The sequence below is a fragment of the Battus philenor genome, unplaced genomic scaffold (genome assembly GCF_028537555.1).
Source record: "Battus philenor isolate CCGP_79_NKW_IND1 unplaced genomic scaffold, ilBatPhil1.0.hap1 SCAF_5, whole genome shotgun sequence".
NCBI classification, from domain to species: domain Eukaryota; kingdom Metazoa; phylum Arthropoda; class Insecta; order Lepidoptera; family Papilionidae; genus Battus; species Battus philenor.
The window spans coordinates 4,508,556-4,527,707 of NW_027181715.1; the positions used below are offsets into that span (position 1 = coordinate 4,508,556).

Below are 19,152 nucleotides of genomic sequence, written 5' to 3' on the forward strand. Positions count from 1 at the left end.
CATAGTAATTTTTTGTAAAAATGTAGTAAGAATTTATTTTTTTTTGTAAAAATGTAGAATACAATGAATTTACTCACTTTTTCCGAGAAAATATTTGAAGTACCATCGGGTTTGAAACTCGGGATTTTCAAGTACAGGCGCACTCGGTGGACCAAACAACTGAAAGAAATCGTACATTTTAATATATATTTCTATTATGTACAAATATTTTTGATAAGCATAAGCATGTAGGAAAAATGCTAGATGGTCCTGATGATGTCCTGACAATTACAAAAAGGAAATGTAGCTTTATTGATGATTATCTATGGCTTAAGATTAAAGCTTTGATGCAACATTATGAAAGACTATTCGAATAAAGAAAAATGTTTATTTTTACCTCATCCTTTTCGCCGAGGGAATTACCATTCTCCAGACGATAGCGACGAACGATCGCGTCCATCGCGCCGGAGCCTTCTCCGGACGCCGAAAGCTATAACAAAACATATATAGTCACAAAACTTGAGTTTTCCGTGGAAATGTTATAGCGATTCATTAAAATTTAAAGAAAGATGTGATAATTTTTAAAATTTAAATCTTTAAGAAATTAATAATACGTATTTTATTTTCCATTTTAATCCCGTATTGTAATTTTTTTTTTCACAGACATGTCCAGTAATGTTATAATTCTTTCAGATGTTTAACTTTGTTCTGTTACATTCAATTTCAGACTTTAGCTTTCTTCGTAAGTAAATATTTGTTTTTAGTGAACTAAAACTCCATAATGAAATGGTTAAACACGTTCAGTGTGACGAAGATTGTTTTCGATTCTTCTTACTAGCTTTCAGTAAGTGAATGCTAAAGGTTTATTTTATGAATATTTCAATTTATAATAACGCTATATTTTTGTGTTTAAAGAGTTCAATGACTTTATGATAAGAAATAACAATGGCTCTAATCATTTATTTATTATAGGATCTTATTTATTTAAATATAAAAATGTAGAAATGTACATAATGGAACTGGCCAATAATTTCTGACAGAACAACGTCTACAGGAACAGATAGTAACCAATAATTAATTTTAATACGTCGTAACACTACATTTGATAACGCATTTTCGTACTATTTTATAATAATGTTATTCATTTTTTCGGAAATCATCAATTTTTGGATAGGATTAATTTTTTAATACTTACACCTGTTGTATAGTCGGTTATAAATAATAATATAAATAAATGAGAAATTTAAATTTCTTAGAACACAATATGAATCGTAGATTTGCAAAAATCTTACAATCAAAGCAAAGTAAGTAATAAGGAAAAACGTTAATATTGAGGATTCAACTATTAGACGAAATTGAAATGTAATGAGAAGCCGGGACTCAGTCGTATTGGGTTAAATTTATTACAACTCGTTCCTGGTAAGCAATCTTCATAACATTGCAAAAATTTGCCATAGATAAAAACTTTATATGGATTTCGATATTTCTTTTCTATTTATATTGACATTTTTATGATTATCACAAATTACACAAATAGTTGAAAAAAATTTTGTTTCAAAGAATATGTAACTAAAATGAAAAGCAGAGCATGTCAAACAGTAACTTATGGTTATATAGTGTAAAACAATAGGAGTGCGTATAAAATCGTTTTAACTGCGCCGAACGGGGCTGTCCTAAATTAATTACAGGGCCGGGACCATTAGCTTACTTGTAAATAGGGCAGGACCTGTTATTCGTTAAAAGGCGAGTATATGACTCAGTGATGTATTATATTTTACGTAATATTTAATATCATTAATTAAGATTTTAGATCGAACAATATGTCTCAGTATAATGATTATATTTTTAAGAATGAAAATTATCAAAACAAAACGACAAAAATATTAAATTTTAGTGCTACCAAAATCGCAGTAGCGCGCCTTGGGTATATATGGTAGGAAGTATATACCGCCGTGAACGCTGACGGCAGAATCTCCCGTATAAATATAAATACCGATATTTCCTCACTGCCTCCCGAGCGCATACCTAAGACGCGGTACCTCAGTTTCGGTAGCACTATAAACATATGAATATTTTGGTACATAAAGTAGTTTTCGATAAAAGAGATTGATTTAACTATAGAGCGTTCTTTCTTTTGTAAATATCTAATATATAAAAAAATATGTCGCATACATTTAGCTTTTACTATCTTTATTGTCACGATGAGTTAATTCGTTATGGGGCTTATTAAATTACATAGTTGTTAAATTCTTATTGCAGTATTGTGATATAAAAGATGTTATTAATACTCAGTAAGGCCCTAGGCAACTTGAAAGCAGACGATAGAATATTAGCCCACTACTATATGGAGATAGATATAGATGCTGCGGTAAAATGTTTTAGCTATGAGTAGTCTTATGTTTAGCAGTGGGCATCCTATGTTACCCGAAATGATGATAATGATGTAAAAAATTAGTAAAAGTTTTGAATAAATCATATCGTATTGATTTTTATTATTGCTATAAGACGTAACATCTTAGCATTCAGTGGATTCATCATCGATCTACCGTGTAGTTGCATCTTCTCGCCTTTATAACTAAATTTTGAACGATCCTACTAGGCTTAAACCCTTACAGTAGGTTAGTGGAAAGATTTCGCTATTACCTCTCTCTCTCCCATCTCTACCTTTTTATTTCGTTGACTTGGTCATAGTACGTATTTATTTTAGTTATATGTTCTTTCGGTATAATTCTTTCTCAGGAAACGGTAAGATCTATTGATACGACACATTTTAATGTTATAAAAAATAGAAATAAGACGGGCTTAGAGGACGTCACTACCACGTCAGGGACATCCCTATATACATATAACAGTATAATATAGATATATTGTTACTCTTACGAGTTGAATTTTCGAGGAAATCGCGACAAATTAATTAACATTTTGTGTGATATATGTGTTACTATTCTTTTTTGTGTAACGTTGCATGTTAACGTTCCATACATCTTAGCTAAAATTTTAACAAAAAAAAATATATAAACACGAGAAATGTCACATAAATTGCAATACAATAAAAAATTTGTTGAACACTTGGCGGGGCACGGTACATTTCAAGTTGCGTGGGATCGTGGAAGCGTGCTATCGGTTCAGTGGACCTTTGTTTTTATAACAAACATTCCAATACGTCCGCGCTCCAGCCACAGCAGTTTACATCCATTGCCCCGGGAAAAATCCCTGCCCTCGGTCGCGTTCACTAGCTAGGTGACGTCTTACGCACCAACGCGCTCACTTTGTGTCGGTGGCGTTCACCAGCTACGTGACGTCTCACGCGCCGGGGCCAATTCGAATTTAAGTTATAAATTATCGTCTTGGCTCTTTTCATTCTGGGATCATCAATAAATTCACGCCACAATCTTTATATCGCCTTGCACCCCAAATGGGTAAGTATTGAACAAATATTATAAAAACATTAATACTAAGTAGCCTCTAGCTATAAGTCATAGCTCAACATTTTGTCCGTGTGCATAGTTCCATCATTATGTATTCATTATTATTTTTCAATTTGTTTATCTTATCTATTTTGTTTTACAATGTTTTAAATTCTGTAACTTCGTTTTGACAGTAAACAATCACATCAATTGCTTTCAGTTTCTTCCCTTCCTTCAGCGCAAGCCATCTTGGGGTTTACTTCCAGCGGAGCTAATTGGACATTTTTTATATATATATGTATATATATATGTATATATATGTATGTATGAGTATATATATATATATATATATATATATATATATATATATATATATATATAACTGTGAAATTTATTCACAGGGGCGAGTTTTATACTTAAGATAACCTTCGGTGATCGAGGTTGTATCTCTTCGTGCCAACTACCGGCGCTCCCTGCTCTCAACCTGCTGCCGCGATACCAGCCCTGGGAGACCGTGTGGCTGCTTAAAATCACCAGGCCTTCTGCCCACTACCCTTGTGATTTAAATATATTTTTCTTCTGTTGCCGAGTTGCTGTTTTATTTTCACCTTGCCACCAACAGCTTAATATAGTATAATTGGACAAAAAAATCTTAGTTACATGGAAAAATCTATCATGAATGATATTTCGTATTACTAAGAGATAATAAATAAACAATAATTATTTTAAAATAATTATTTCTGAGATTTGAATATGTCTATCATATTCATCAATAGTGCTCTGTAAAAAAGGTCTGTAAGATGATATCAAAAATAATATACAAGAAAAATATAATAAGGAATAGATTAACAAAGGTTAGTCCAAGCGTTGCGTAAGATTAGATTACAAGCGGCTTAAGCTTGAAGCACTGTATTAGATTTTTCCAAATTGAAAAGAGAAAAGCTTGGTTTTATACTAATCCTTGAACGGAGGTTAATTGTTCGTGTGTTACTGATGTATACATTCGCATAATGGCGGCCCTTTGTCGTCTATGTCATTCGATGTTGATTGATTTGTTTGACCTGGCCTAACGAAGTAATCAGCGTAGTCATCCGACCTTTTCATTATTTCATATCTTTTTGTTTATTCTTTCGAGTTGGATTAGCGTTATTCGAATACATTCCTTTTTTTAATGTGACACTTTGCTTTGTAAATGAAATTAGAGGTTAGTGTAAATTATCCAAAGTCATGTCTATATTAACTACAAGTGTAAAAAAAATGTACAAATAGTTATAACCTTGTATATAAAAGTAATACGAAATTTTGATGTAACATTTCGGAATGGCATCGAGTTCTTTACACACGGTAATTAGTTATCGGTGTGAGAGCTTTAAAGCTTATTGCTGAGAAATGAGCTATATATTCACCCCTTTAAAGCTATTGCACCTATATATAATTGCCCTGTATAATATTTTTTTCTGATTGACATTAATAAAACGCATTCATTATGTTTCTTTTAAGTGTTTTAGGATGAAGCTGAAGATTTTTTAATCTTTGTAAGTTAATATAAAAAACTAATACATTAAATCACACAAAATTCCAGTAAGTATAATTACTGTAACAAAAGTGGTGTAAGCATACTAGTTGTGATTTATTATTATTACCTCATATTGGCAGATATTCATTACGTTAGGCATGTAGTCGTTGATTTCAGTTTTGTTAATATTTCAGGTAAATGAGGCTGTAAAATATATACGTAACATTGACTAAACGAGTCATAAAAAATATAAGTCAAGTATTATTACTCAGTCGCGAGAATGAAGTATATACACATAATCCGGAAAAATTGAAAACGTAAAAGAGAAATAAATGAAAATATTTATTTTACATGATGATATAAGATTTCGAATCTATAATATACAGGGTTGTCTGGTAGATATCCTCTTGTGCGGTAAGACCGCCTGTTATACCTTTGTAAACAATTTATGTTTAATTTTTAGCTATTATCTATTTTTTGTTACATTTTCTTTCAGATGTATTTCCATTAACCTAACCTAATGGTTTACAATAAAGTGTAAAAATAAGATTAAAATCATTAATAGGGCGAATGTATAACTCATTTTTCGTTAATTAATGTATACACCTGTAAAATATCAATGGTTTCACAGATAAAATATAATGTAATGATAATAAAGTAAGATGAAGCATTCAATCAAGCAATTTCAAAATTCGGATTACAACGAATTTAAATTGATTGTTTACTATCTATCGCTGCATACTTTGTACTGTCAGAAGTTATTGGCGATTCACATTAGAAAATACGATGGAAATAAATTACTTTATGTAAAATTTTTCAAAGTGATCAATTTACACAGGATGATTGCAAATAGATGTAAAAGCTTTACAGCATTTTCTTGACAAATGAGTCATGCACCTTTTAAAACTTCTACAGTGTTAATCAATTATCTTGTATGTAAAATAGCTGTATTATTGTAAAACGACTCATAAAGTGATAATACTGGCACTATGTTTAAAAGAAAAGAATGAATATATAATTTACATTGTAACAGTACAATGTTGAAAGGATTTTCTAAATTAATTTAATATTTCGATTTTTTGGAACGAATACAAAACGCTTTAAAAATATTGCTATAAAAAACCGAACATGTAGCGGCTGGTCTAAAAAGAATGTGCTATACCGTGTTTCATAATATTTAGTCACGCGAACGCTTTTTGTTGTGACACGATTTATGTTGTCAAATATAACGCGTGGTATGCGGTACATATCAAGCTGGGTATGTACTCCATTGATGTAACGACGAACGTTAAGTGTATGTGAGAAAATAAAATGTCTTTGATGCCTTTTGATATACATTGCTGCTTTAATAATAGACGCGGAAATATTATGATTAATATAAATAACAATGTAATGTACACGGCCTACTTTAAAAGTTTTTTTACATTAAGTGTTCCTCGACAAGGAAAGCTGTATATATATATGTGTGTGGGTGTATTGTATATATTGTATACACACACCTTTTTATCACTAAGTGCCTAAGTAGCAGTACCCAAATTGTATGTATCTTTTTTTGATATTAAAATATTAAATTGGGTCGGGTTCTTATTAATTTTTATAACATAATGTCGACTTTAAATCAAAGATGGTATCTCTCGTTTCCTTTTCAATGTGATATGTGAATGAAATATTGACTTAACTATACATGCACTGCTGTCTAGAAGAAACGAGATATTACGATGATCTGTAACTAATGTGCATTTTCCATAACAAGACCTATGTTTTCAAATATTCATTTCCAAAATAAGTACTGAAAATAATATGAATAATATAGTTTTATAACACATGTTCGTGTGCAGGTTTACTTCTAGTTGTGTATTGATTTTGAAATGAAACGACTTGCGATCAATTTGAAGGTATATATGATACTAGTTTGTTACATACATACGCGGTAATAGTAATAACGCTATTGCCGTTATGACTTACAGTTGACGTTATGCGTAGCTTGATCAATACATATGTATGTATTATATACTCGTACTAATATTATCAGAATATTGTACTATTATTATATATCTTATTCGGATATTTCCGAACGGAGAAGTGGCTTGCATCCAGCGTCAGCGTTCAACAGTCTAAACTTGGTCATTTGTTTTTCTCCGGTTATCTGTTCTATGCGCTATGTGGCTCGCCCACGTCTCTATGTCGTAAAGTCTATGCCCAGTAGTAGACGTCCTGTGTGCTGTGATATAATAAACATTTTCCAAGAATCAAATATTCCAATCGTAATAACATACCAACAAAGGGCATGTCTTCTGATATTAAATATTCCTCATGCATTTTTCAATTTTTATTCATGATGTTAAAAGATCGTAGACAGAATTCAGAACGTTATTCGTTGAACTAACTCTTAATAGACAGTGTTTTTTCTTAATTTTTGACTTTAAAGATATTTATTTAAGGACGGTTCATGTATAGAATACAAATGTTTTTATGTTTATTACAAGCAGCAAACGTAGATTACATAAAAAAAGTTTCATCAAAGAAATTACAAAACAAGGCAAATGTTTTTTTTTAATATTGTTGACTTATGCTATTTGAAAGATATCCTCGTAATTGGAATCGAAATGTTTAAACAACTGATAAGGAAATAATCATATAATTTTGGTTAATAAATAACAAGTACTGAAAGAAAATAAGGGCCTTTAAGTAAATAAGTTCTGAAATATTTACAAAAAAGTTAGTTTTTAATTATTTATGTAAATATATTGTGTGTTAAACTGAAATTTTTAAGAGAGCTTCTTAAATTTAATTAAGTGAAATATATAGTCATTACCATCGGAAAACTGGATAAAATATGATTTGGATCATTAATTTTATGAATACATTTACTGTTTACCGATTTCTGTGCAAGAGTGATAGTAAATGTTATGAAAGATTTACTATACAAATCGATTTAAATGAAAATAGTACAGTTACAATTTTTAACAAATGATTTTGCCTACAGAAAGTTATGCGGTGTAAACAAGTAACCATTGATTTTTAATCCTTACTCAGTGGTACATTGGTGATGATTTTTTCTGACTATATATATCTTATGTATCATCTTTAGAAAATTTACAGAAATGAATCTGTAAACTTTAGGATAAATTCGTCAATTCGGCCCATATCTTTAAAGAAGCGAGCAGTGGGTAGACGCCCCATATTTATGGAAAATTATATTATAACCATCACGCATGGTAGGCAGGTTGGCGCAGAGTGGTATTGGGGTATGCAGAGAACGCTGCTGCCCACCCTCTGTATGGAATGCCATATAATTAATGTGCAAAGTGTGAATCATATGAGATTGTATAGCAGGAATCAAATCGACGACCTAAGATCTGTGGGAGTCGTATATACACTGATGTGATGTCTGAGTGAATAATAGGTGTAAGATTTTGTGGGCGAGCGTAGCCGACGGGCGAACTTAGTGTGCCGAATTAGTGCAGCGAGCACATGCACGCACCGGAGACGCGGGCGCAGACCTTTTGTTACTTTTGTTTCTTTTGTTTCTTTTGCGCCTTTGTTCTATTGCCCGCTTTCACTCGGTCGCAGAGCACATTGCGCCCCAGAGTCCTACTACGAATGCACGTCCTTTTTGCTCGCAATCAAGCGCTAATAAAAATTTGTTTGTGTGTTAAATAAATTGATAAAGTGTTACAAACGTCTTTTAATAAGACACTAACGCTTTACTGGTGACCCCGACGCTTTAGATCTAAGTCATTGTTCAAAAAAACTAACTGCTTTAAAATATCTGAATTTTGCGCTACATATAAACGTAATTTAAGTAGCGCCGGCCTACACGTGGTGTTATAACCACCGTATTATTAAAATAATATTTCGTTTTTTATTTAATTACGTAATTGTTCGAATAATAATCTCTTCATAATCACTGTGGCAAAATATTATATGGCCCTCTCAACGTTAGGTGTCGTTAACGTAGCTTATAAACGACAATCGCTTAAAGCTCATTTTAAAACCTCACTGAATTTTCATCTCTCCTGATGAATCATGTAACATGAAATTGTCAGCAAAATTAATACGGGAAGTTCTTTTTGCGGCTAAAACAGTTCTAGTAAGAAAAAAAATAATTACGTTTAAAAAATCTGGTTGAAATTATTTATACAAAAAACAGTATTTACCAAGAATCGTACCGTAGAATTTGTTATTTCACTCTTTCGACTACTGATAATTTTTTAAATATTAAATATATATTATATTTATCCGCATATTTATCGAAAATGAATATCATATACTGCCCTTATTTTAAAAACTAATACCAAAATTTCACATTATTATTAAACATATTTTACGACAGGTTAATTAATGATCGCTTGATAACAAGGTGTTATTGTGTAAGTGAAGAACCTTTATAATTAATTTACAGAGCTTAAATACTGGTCGGTAATATGGACTTTTTTATGAGCACAGAGCCAAGGTACAGCGAAAAAAACTTCTAAATAATTAAGTAAATTGGTTCCACATAAATCCAATTCACAGATATGTATAAAACAGGAAAAAGTACTAAGGTTTATTCAAGCTCCTGAATTATTAAAATGGACAGTACACGTGACGAGCATTTTGTTTTTCTTTTATATAAGTGGGAGTGTAGATTGAATTTAGCCAGCTGCTCGTAAATGAAAGCTTATTAAGGATGTGCCCGAGGCATGTTAATTAAAATTAGATGGCATTCAGGAAAAATTGTATTTAAAAATATGGAGAAAGTTTTTACCATATATTTTTTAACATAAATTTTATTTAATTTACACTTTTTGTTTTCGTAAAAATTACTATTAAATGCACTAAATAACAAATAATTATTTTGCTATAGACCATCTTGGCAGGGTTACTGCCCATCAGTAGCTAGAGGTAGTTTTGTATCTCTACATGCTTGATACCCATGGTATTTACAAGGTTAGTGAATCCTATAAATACGAAGGTGATAAACGAATGGTGTGCGATATTGCAATAGAAAAGTTTATCCGGTGATTAGGCTTAGCGATGAAAGTTTTAATGACGTGAATGTGAATTTGTCAGGAAAAAGATTTAAACCTTTTAAACACGTTTCCAATCTGCCTGTGTAAATTGATCACTCTTAAATATGTTATATAAATTATGACAAGCTAATAATAATAAGCTTTTGGCTGAACTAAATCTGCAGAGTCAAATAGTATACAATGATTAATTTAAATTTGTAATGATCCATATTTTGAAAATGTTTTTCCTATTATATTATTATTACATTATCTATATTTCTGTAATTTATTTGACAGTAAATGAGCTATACGCCCCTATAAATCTTTTACACGTATAAACAACGAACCTGTATATAACAACGGCTTGTGGAGTTTACAGCTTACGATTAAATAAACAGAACATAAAAGTATAAATTTTAAATTATCTATAATTGGAATTCAGTGACTGTGATCAAATGGCAGAGCCCCTTAGCAGAAATCGATGTTGGTTTTTCTTAATCCCTTTGTGTACGTCCAGCATCCAATCTATTTCGCACAGGTCATTAGATAAGTTTCCGGTTCAACTTTATTTAGAACGCATCAGTGGTAAATAGTTCCATTAAGAATTCTAATATTTGTATAAAAAATTGTACACGTGTCAAATCTAAAATGTCTTTTATTAAATTAGGCAATCAATAATTTAATATCGTAATTAATGTTTGCTACAGTTTTATAATGATTATTATTTAAAGCAGCTAGTTAGTTGTATTGATTATTTTTCAACTATTTGTGTCATTGTAAACTATCATATTACTAGTAATATGCAAATTTTGTGTAAGAAAATCATGGGTGTTAAAATAATATTTAAAATACACACAAATTTTTACTATGTTACTTTTCTTATCTATATAAAATAATAATATCACCAGCACAGATATTGATTAATTACTAATTATTTTTCTTAATTTTAAATATGGAAATTCATCACGGCCTACATTTTCAATAATAATTTCTTCCTTAGTAAGTAAAAACATTACTTTGTATATCTGTAATGTATTGTACATTATACATTTTTTATTAAATGTAAGTTATTTAAAATTGTAAAACCAGTTTTGTTTTTCTATCTAGTTACGTGTTCTTTTTATGACTTAATAGAATTCAGGACATAGGTCTTATAAAATTATTAAGACAGGACATGACCCCTGGATCTAGTTCAACCCTTGTCAGTCAACTTTTTAAATATTTTTAGTGGTAATATAAAATTCTCAGTAAATTTACATTGATTTAACATTATACGAAAATTGCATTAGTTCCTTGTTCAAAGATTTAACGTCCACGGCAAAAATAAGGAAAAAAGGTTTTAGGGGTACATAAAAATGGGATAAGACCAATTTTATGGAGTACTTACTGTCACACTATTTAACGTGTTTTAACCTGTATCGATTGTAGGTAGTATACACATTTATTTCGTACATATTTTTCGGTAAAAATAAAAGAAGTGAACAAAGTAATAAACTCATAACTTTGGTGCTACGCATAATTTTGTTAAAAATGTTCCTTTTATACGTTTTGGTTCGACTGAGTTAATGCGCATGGTGCCCGTCAGCAATTGTTAAGAAAATTAAAAATTTGTTTATGCAGCAATTATTTTAATCATATTTAGGCTTGTCTACGTGCCACTGTTGTCTATGCTACTAAAACACATACCTTTATTTGCCTTGAGTCTATTTCTTAATTATATTCTTAAGTTTTATTTCATTGATGTATTTGCCAGCGTTGTTCAATGAAACAGCCTAAAAACAATTCAAGTATATATCTATATATAATCAAGGAACAGTCAATATCGGAAGAAGTGAAAATGTCCACACTAATTTCGTTATTACTAACTAATCACTTGAGCAACAGTGTAAGTCATGTCAAAAAAAGTAACCAATAAGAGGTGCTATGCATTTTTTGTATTAGCTTTGTCCGGCGAATACGGTATAGTAATAACAACAGTCGTTAATTACTCGACGTCGACTTTTCTTTGCTTCGAGAATTAAGTGCACTTATTTTAATGAACACTTGGAATAGCGGCATAAAATAATAGTTGTTTGTATAATTATTTTTACATTAACAGCTGAAGTTTTGCAAATTATAAGGTTTTATCATAATCATTTTTGCAGTCCAAAATTGCGCGGTTATTAATTAGTTTATTATTTATAACACCTCACTATATGATTCTTCATTATCGCCTTAATTTTTTAATGCATCTTTTATGAAATCATATTTAATAACACATTTAATATGGTTTTAAGCAGCTAAGAAAGACAAATTTAGCTAGCAATATTGTATTCAATATTGAAGCTGAAGTTTGTTTCATAATAACATTTTGTTTAGAAATATTGATACAGCCTTCAGTTTACTGCTGAATTTCAAGTGAATAATTTTACTGACGCTTTTAGTTACGATATTACTAAAACTAATAATCAAGATTATGTAGAACGAAATTTGGATAATTGTGAAGGTTGTCCACAGTGTTTGGTATTAAAAAAATACGTCAAAAATAAATTATTACATCAGACATAATATCTGTAGCTTTCCAATGAGAACCCTCTTTATTACTGGCCACTGCGGATATCGATACGTTTATGTGATTATATCATTATGGAACGTTTGAATTCAAATGTCTATTTGAATTTAGACTCTATGTATATTGTATACACCCAACTCTTTTGTTAACTCGATTTAGATATAACGCGATTCATCTATAACAATAAATAAACTTTTTTACATGACTTTTTTGTTCTATTACGAATCCCGAACAAATATGATATTAATACTACATAGATCTTGTATTAAAATTTTAACGTTGTCTTAAATTTGGTGTAGCAGGATATAAAGAATTTTATTTTTAATTTCAATATAGATTTTATATAATATGTTTTGTACTTATGGATTGAATATTTACTGTACATTATTTTTTTTTGTGTTTCATGAAATGAACTATCTTCATTTTATGAAAACTTGAATAATTTGGACTTCGTCATGACATCTTTTGTACGGTTTTTTAGTACACCCGATTTTTTAAAGTTGTAACATGTCCTCAAATTTACGATAAAAAACTTGTGACATGTATTTTGTATATGCAAAGACTATTTGCAAATCATCACTTTTACCCAAACACAATGTCAAAGCGACTATATACCTACTAGCATCCGAAAACAAATCGGCTTTCGATTTTGAATTCAAACTAGCCGTAATAAATTAAACTCAAAAATATGAATAGTCACAGTGGCCAGTAATAAGTAGCGTTTTGAACGCTACGTATGTATTCCACTATTTCCGCAAAATTGAATGTTACAGTATAATATTTTACTTTAAGATACGCGGCAATATGTGATGATCTATTACTTTTTATAAGAACCTTAACAATTACAACGACTATAAAAACCTCTAAAATAATAAAATAACCATAAGTCATTGTCTAATTAATATAAACATATATTTTTTCTATTATTTTTAAGCAGCATAAAACACTCACTTATTTTCCTTACATTAATTAATTTTTCAATGATATCTCAAGTGGAAAACTCCTTGAAGATTTATTGGATTTGCTTGTTTTTGATTAAATTTGTATACTTAATTAATTTTGAAAGGCTATCCTAAAATTATTGAGATAAATTATAAGATAATGTCTGGAACATCTAGTCGTCCTATGGACACAAAAATATTTAGTAATTTATTTTTAAATAACCGACATAGCCCTGCGAATTGACAAATTGAAGTCAAAGTGGAAGATAGGGAAGCCACTACCAAGCGGTCCTGTTGGAAATTTATGGGGGAGGCTTATGTCCACCTGTGGCCGACCTACGATTGGAACGATGATGACGATGATTTGTTTTGTGATATGACGAAAGAAAGCTAACTATTGCCTTATAATAATTGTTAATTAAGGGACCAAAAAATTTTAATACTATAGAATTAATTTTATTATAAGAAAGTTTTAAAAAAGGTCCCCTCATGCCATTCACATCTTTCATTCATAATTTTCCATTGAGTTTAGTGATCCTGAAATAACGTGGTAAATTACGACCCTATTAAGGCTAAAGATATTTATAAGATAATTAGTTCTTGATCCATAAAAGGCACACTATATTTAAAGACATTTATTTATGTTACTTTGATTTAGTAAATTTAGACGCTTTTCTCTTCACAACGTTGTCAATTAAAGGTTTATTCACCTTTTAATACATTTTACAAAATATCTAACAATTCCTAAGTTTTTATAGGTAAAAAATAAATAAAATAATAATTTTGAATTTGGAATCTGCGTTTACATATATAGTTCATAATTTTTTTATTTCTGCGCCAATATATTGTGAAATATTTTGTGATATGAAAAACGGAGTGAGGCGATAAAGAGAACCAATTCTCTATGATTGTATTACATAAACATATAATTTTTAAAATTTTCCATACGCTTGACATTACTCAAATATTTGTGTATCTTTATTTGTGACAGAAAAAGATATCCACGTAGTCTCTGCATGAAATAGGCGATCATAGCAGTAAAGAAAAGAATCGAAAAAATCCTGTCCGAGAGCAAATGATTTTGCCTCGGGAGATGAAGATAGCTCCTAGAAATCGGTCACATATTATGGTGTGTATACGTAAAATGGCATAAGACTTTCAGCCTATAAGAGATACTTTGATCAGTTCTTATCTGACAATTTAAAAAAGAATAGCGTATATAAATCAAAACAACTACTTTAGTGGTACGCAAAGGGAGGTCACAGAATTCTTTTACGATTAAGATTTTTTTTTTAAATTGAGCAAAGAAAATGACCGTACTGATGTTGAAAGCTCTACAGAAGCTTCTCAATTGGTCAACATGGTTTGGTGGGGTATTAGCTAAGAAGGAGTGACTGCACCATATTATTGTGAAAAAGGTATCAAAGCATTGGCGAAGGTATATCAAGATCATTCTTGAGATAGTAGCTATGTTCAATAACTAAGAATGTTACTTTTAACTATACACGGCGCCGGGCCAAAAAACACGATCCACTAAAGCGAACTTTCCAGACCTCACCAGAGCAATAGCCATCATCTAGCCTGATCCTGATCTTAATTCACTAGACTGATTTATAGTCAGTTTTAGAGGGTAAGGCTTGTTCTAAATTCTATTACAATTTTATGTCCCTAAAACAAACCATACAGTTGGCAGTAAAGAATTTTCCCATAGTAAGAGTGTGTATGGCTGTTGATAATTGGCCTCAACGTTTGAATATACATTATATATTATATACATACTCCATTGTATTACAGCCAAAGGAGTCCATTTAGAATTAGCTTTTTCTTAATGGTTTTTTATTATGTGTTATACAAACACTGTAAATGTAATAAACTTTACGTATATTAAAAATTTGTTATGTTCTTTGCAACAATACTTATGGCATGACTAAGTATATGTATTCACTTGCATGCTCAAAATTGTATTGAACTTACTTCAGGCACAAGGACTTGTCGAATGTATTAGTAATTGGGTCTCGGAATTCTGTCAGACGTAATGCGAAAAATGGCGGTGACATAAAACATGTTTTACGAGGTGGTGTTGTATTTTAAGGAAAAGAACTCTTTCGCTCGATATGTCTTATACATTTCATGCCTATTACTATACTAAAAAGGTTTTTTTTTTTTCATTAAAAACTATTTAAAATGACGTTACTCATTATTTAACAATAAATATGTCAGAAAATATATAAATTTATTTTAATTTTAAAGTTTTAACGTGTCCATTTATTGGAAGATTTGTAGATTGGTGCTGATAATATAAGGGACATGATGTATGTGCGTTACTGTGTAACGTACTACAATACACTCCCACGTTTCCCACTGTAATTTCTAAATAATCATGAAATATATTTAAGAACTTCACAAAATGAAAACTTGTAAAAATTCCTACGATAGTGTGAAAGATAGAGGAGTTTATATATAGATAGAATCTGATTATAGTTTCTTTAAATTTGGGTTCATTTTTGTCGTGACCTGGAAAAGTGGCACATTAAATAACTAAAATAAATAAAAAAATATAGCGTTGTAGTAAAATTCATATTAAATTTTAATAAATATTATTTCATTACATCTATTTATCTAACCTTAACTTAAAGTTATGGATACTACTTTTAAACATACATAATAATAATTAAACCTTTGTTTCGTACAACTTGAAAACATTTTTTTCTCTAAATTATGACACATTTTGTGACTCTCTGTCATTAGACCTCCGCACGGGGTACAGGTATTCTCCAACCCAATTCAAACTTTCCTATTCTTACCCCTTCTTTTACATTTTTTACCCACTATCGCTACAGTTTCTTCGCTGTGTTTTGGGGTCAATGTTTTTCGTAAGTAAGAGTATCCCAATGTGGTGTCTAAATCCATTTTGAAGCATTGCACCACTCCCTCTTTTCCTGGGATGTCATAACAGGCGACTAAAAAGATAATATCCTCCAGTCCGGATACAAAAGGATTATGGTTGGTCAGAGAGAAAAAGTAACCTCAGCCGTAAAACAGTCAATGCCGTTTATAGAGCGGCGATAGATTAAAACTCTACAACTTGCTTGATATTTAAAGCTCGAAGTGGCTACAGGGGCCCAGAGGAACTAAATGGCTCTAAGTCTGAGACTGAAAGGACGCGAAGAACTCATTTTCTAAGAAAACCTAACAAAAAGCACCCGTGAGAGATGTAACGACCCTCAGCAATAAGGATTGAGAGGGGAAGAGTTGGGAAGATACAGGACTCTATTGCAGTTTTTTTCAGGTGAAGAAGGAAAGGCCCGTTAAGAATTTCTTTTAGACTCATAAGATGTAGATAACAACAGGTTTAAAACTAACCTACTTAATATATAAAATAGTTACTGATAAATAAATCCTTTATGCGAAATGCTAACAATGGAAAAACATTGGTGATATATGTATATTCAACCGAACCTTTGCAAAGAATTGCTCTGCACAGCTCCATAGTTCTAACCGTTGGTATTATGCCGGATACTCTGTTTCCAGCCGTAAGTGTGGTAATAATGGCCAGACCCGAAATAACACTCCCTATTACGGTTATCACTTCTCAAATAAAAAGGTCAGTGACTTCGAACCGGTCGTCATCGATTTGGGGCAAAACATGTCCATGCATTATATTTTACCTTTTGTTCGATTATTTCGTGACATTCTTTGTGTTTATTTTTGACATCGATAAAGAACGTTTTTATTGTTAAAATAAAAGGAGAGACTTTCTCTCGCTAATAATAAAGATGTATTTTATATTGCTTCCTTATTGTATTTGATTCCATTTTAAAAAAAAATATACGACGGATTATAAAAAAAGTGTAATAACGTGTTTTGGTCAGTGTAAATGTTCTGTAACTATTGTATATATTTTTTTATTTTGTATATTTTTATATATCTGTATTATTTTTTTAATCTTTATCTAATGCTAATGTTTCTATATGAATAGAAAGTTTTTTTAAATTTAGGTGAAATTATCTTCATTATGTAAATGTATATATTTAAAGAATTCAGCAAATTTAATAAAAGAATATATGTCAGTCAATAAACGCCCACAGCAAGGCATAGGTGTTCTCTAAAGATCGCCACAATGACCAGTCTTTAAAGCTAATTAATAAAAAAGTAGTAATTATTATGGTGTGTGAAGATATTTTCAAACGTTATGTGTTGTATAAATGTATATTTTGATTGGGCTGAGACTTTGTGCCCATAAAGTAATTAGTTCGTTTGCCTGCAGTGAATAAATCATTCGATGTGCGGAGTCACACTTTCAGTGACATAGTGTCACGTCGCGTATTAGTGCGTGTTGAAGGGCGTTAATGTGTCGACATTCAATCTTGTTATGACCAAGAGTACTAGCAGTAGGAAAAATTTATTATCGTCATCACTATGTCACAAATACTTTGACTTCTTTATTTTATAGCACATTCTATTTTTAAATTTTATTAACTATCTTATTTTAGTATAATAAATAACAAACTATTTATATTTTATTCATATTTCTTAGAAAAATCATTGCTAGATCTTAAGTGACATTTTTGGAAATAAATTACACACACTGTCTTCACTTTACTCTAATTATAATTATAGGTAAATTTAATTCGCAAATTTTATTTTGATACTTATTTGGAAGGAGGGTTACAAGTATAAAGATTTAAAGGAGTGAATTTAAAGCCCATTTGTCAGCCAAAAGCTTTAAAGCTTTTAGACCAATAAACAATGAACTTTCATAAGTGATCATTTATAAATATCTGGGTTAATCTTTTTTTTTAGAACGCTTTAGGTTAATAACTAGTAGTGAACAACAATTAATATGTAGAAACCCGAATTTCGTGATGCTTTTCTCACTGTACTATCATTAGGTTATTTATTATTTCTGAAAATATAGATTTTTGGATAGGGTGCATCATAAATTAACTGACACCATATCATCTGTATTACTATACTATTTAACCCTTTAAACCTTTTACACTTATATACAATCAACCCCTATAGCAATAGTACAGCTAAACTAAGAGCTAATTCCAGATCTCTACTTATCGCATTACATTTATTTAAAAAGGTGCTCCAACCACAATGCTTTCCAACAATTTATGACACGATCAGAAAACAAAGCAAATTCTGTCGCCTTTGTTTGAAGATTTTGAACTCCAACACCTTCTAGCAAAAAACGGTGTACAAAAAAGGACAATGGTATGCAAAGTTTCTATTTAAATAAATATATATTTAAATAAATATATTTTTTTAATTAATACCACGGATCAACAAGAACAGCATGGGACGTCTACACGTCTCACAAGGTAGACAATTGAGCTTGTTGAAATCGTCGGAAAACGGAGGTTGTTTTCAATCGGCCCTATTCGATATCCATGGGAGATGTGAAAACTAACAGAAATGATGATGATATTGCTGATAGATAATGTTGGTGATTTTTTTTAATAGTTTACATGGACTTAGCTTTGTCTACCTTTATAATATACTAGAATATACAAACTTCTATGTAGAAATAAATTCACTTGTAAAGCAAAAGCAACAAGTATTACTTGGTCATCGATCAACCTTTCTTTCATGCTAGTGTATTAATGGTGGTCCGAAACATGTTTCTTATTCCAGATAAAAATTACGGTAGTAACAATACTTCTCATAAGTTCTAAAGCATTATAAATAACAAAACAAGATACAATACTTTTATGTGTACAGATATTTATTCCCATTTTATAAGTGGATTATAGGA

At 30.6% G+C, this 19,152-nt stretch overlaps 1 protein-coding gene across 1 annotated transcript in view; it reads right to left on the bottom strand.

Moving 5' to 3' along the window:
• LOC137929738 (GTPase-activating Rap/Ran-GAP domain-like protein 3) overlaps positions 1–19,152 on the bottom strand; it is an 84,502-nt gene that overhangs the window by 21,113 nt on the left and 44,237 nt on the right. The window contains exons 3-4 of the mRNA XM_068772810.1: positions 377–469; positions 78–159 (exon numbers count right to left, since the gene is read on the bottom strand). Coding sequence (XP_068628911.1) covers positions 78–159; positions 377–469 — 175 coding nt within the window. The remainder of the gene's footprint in view (positions 1–77; positions 160–376; positions 470–19,152) is intronic.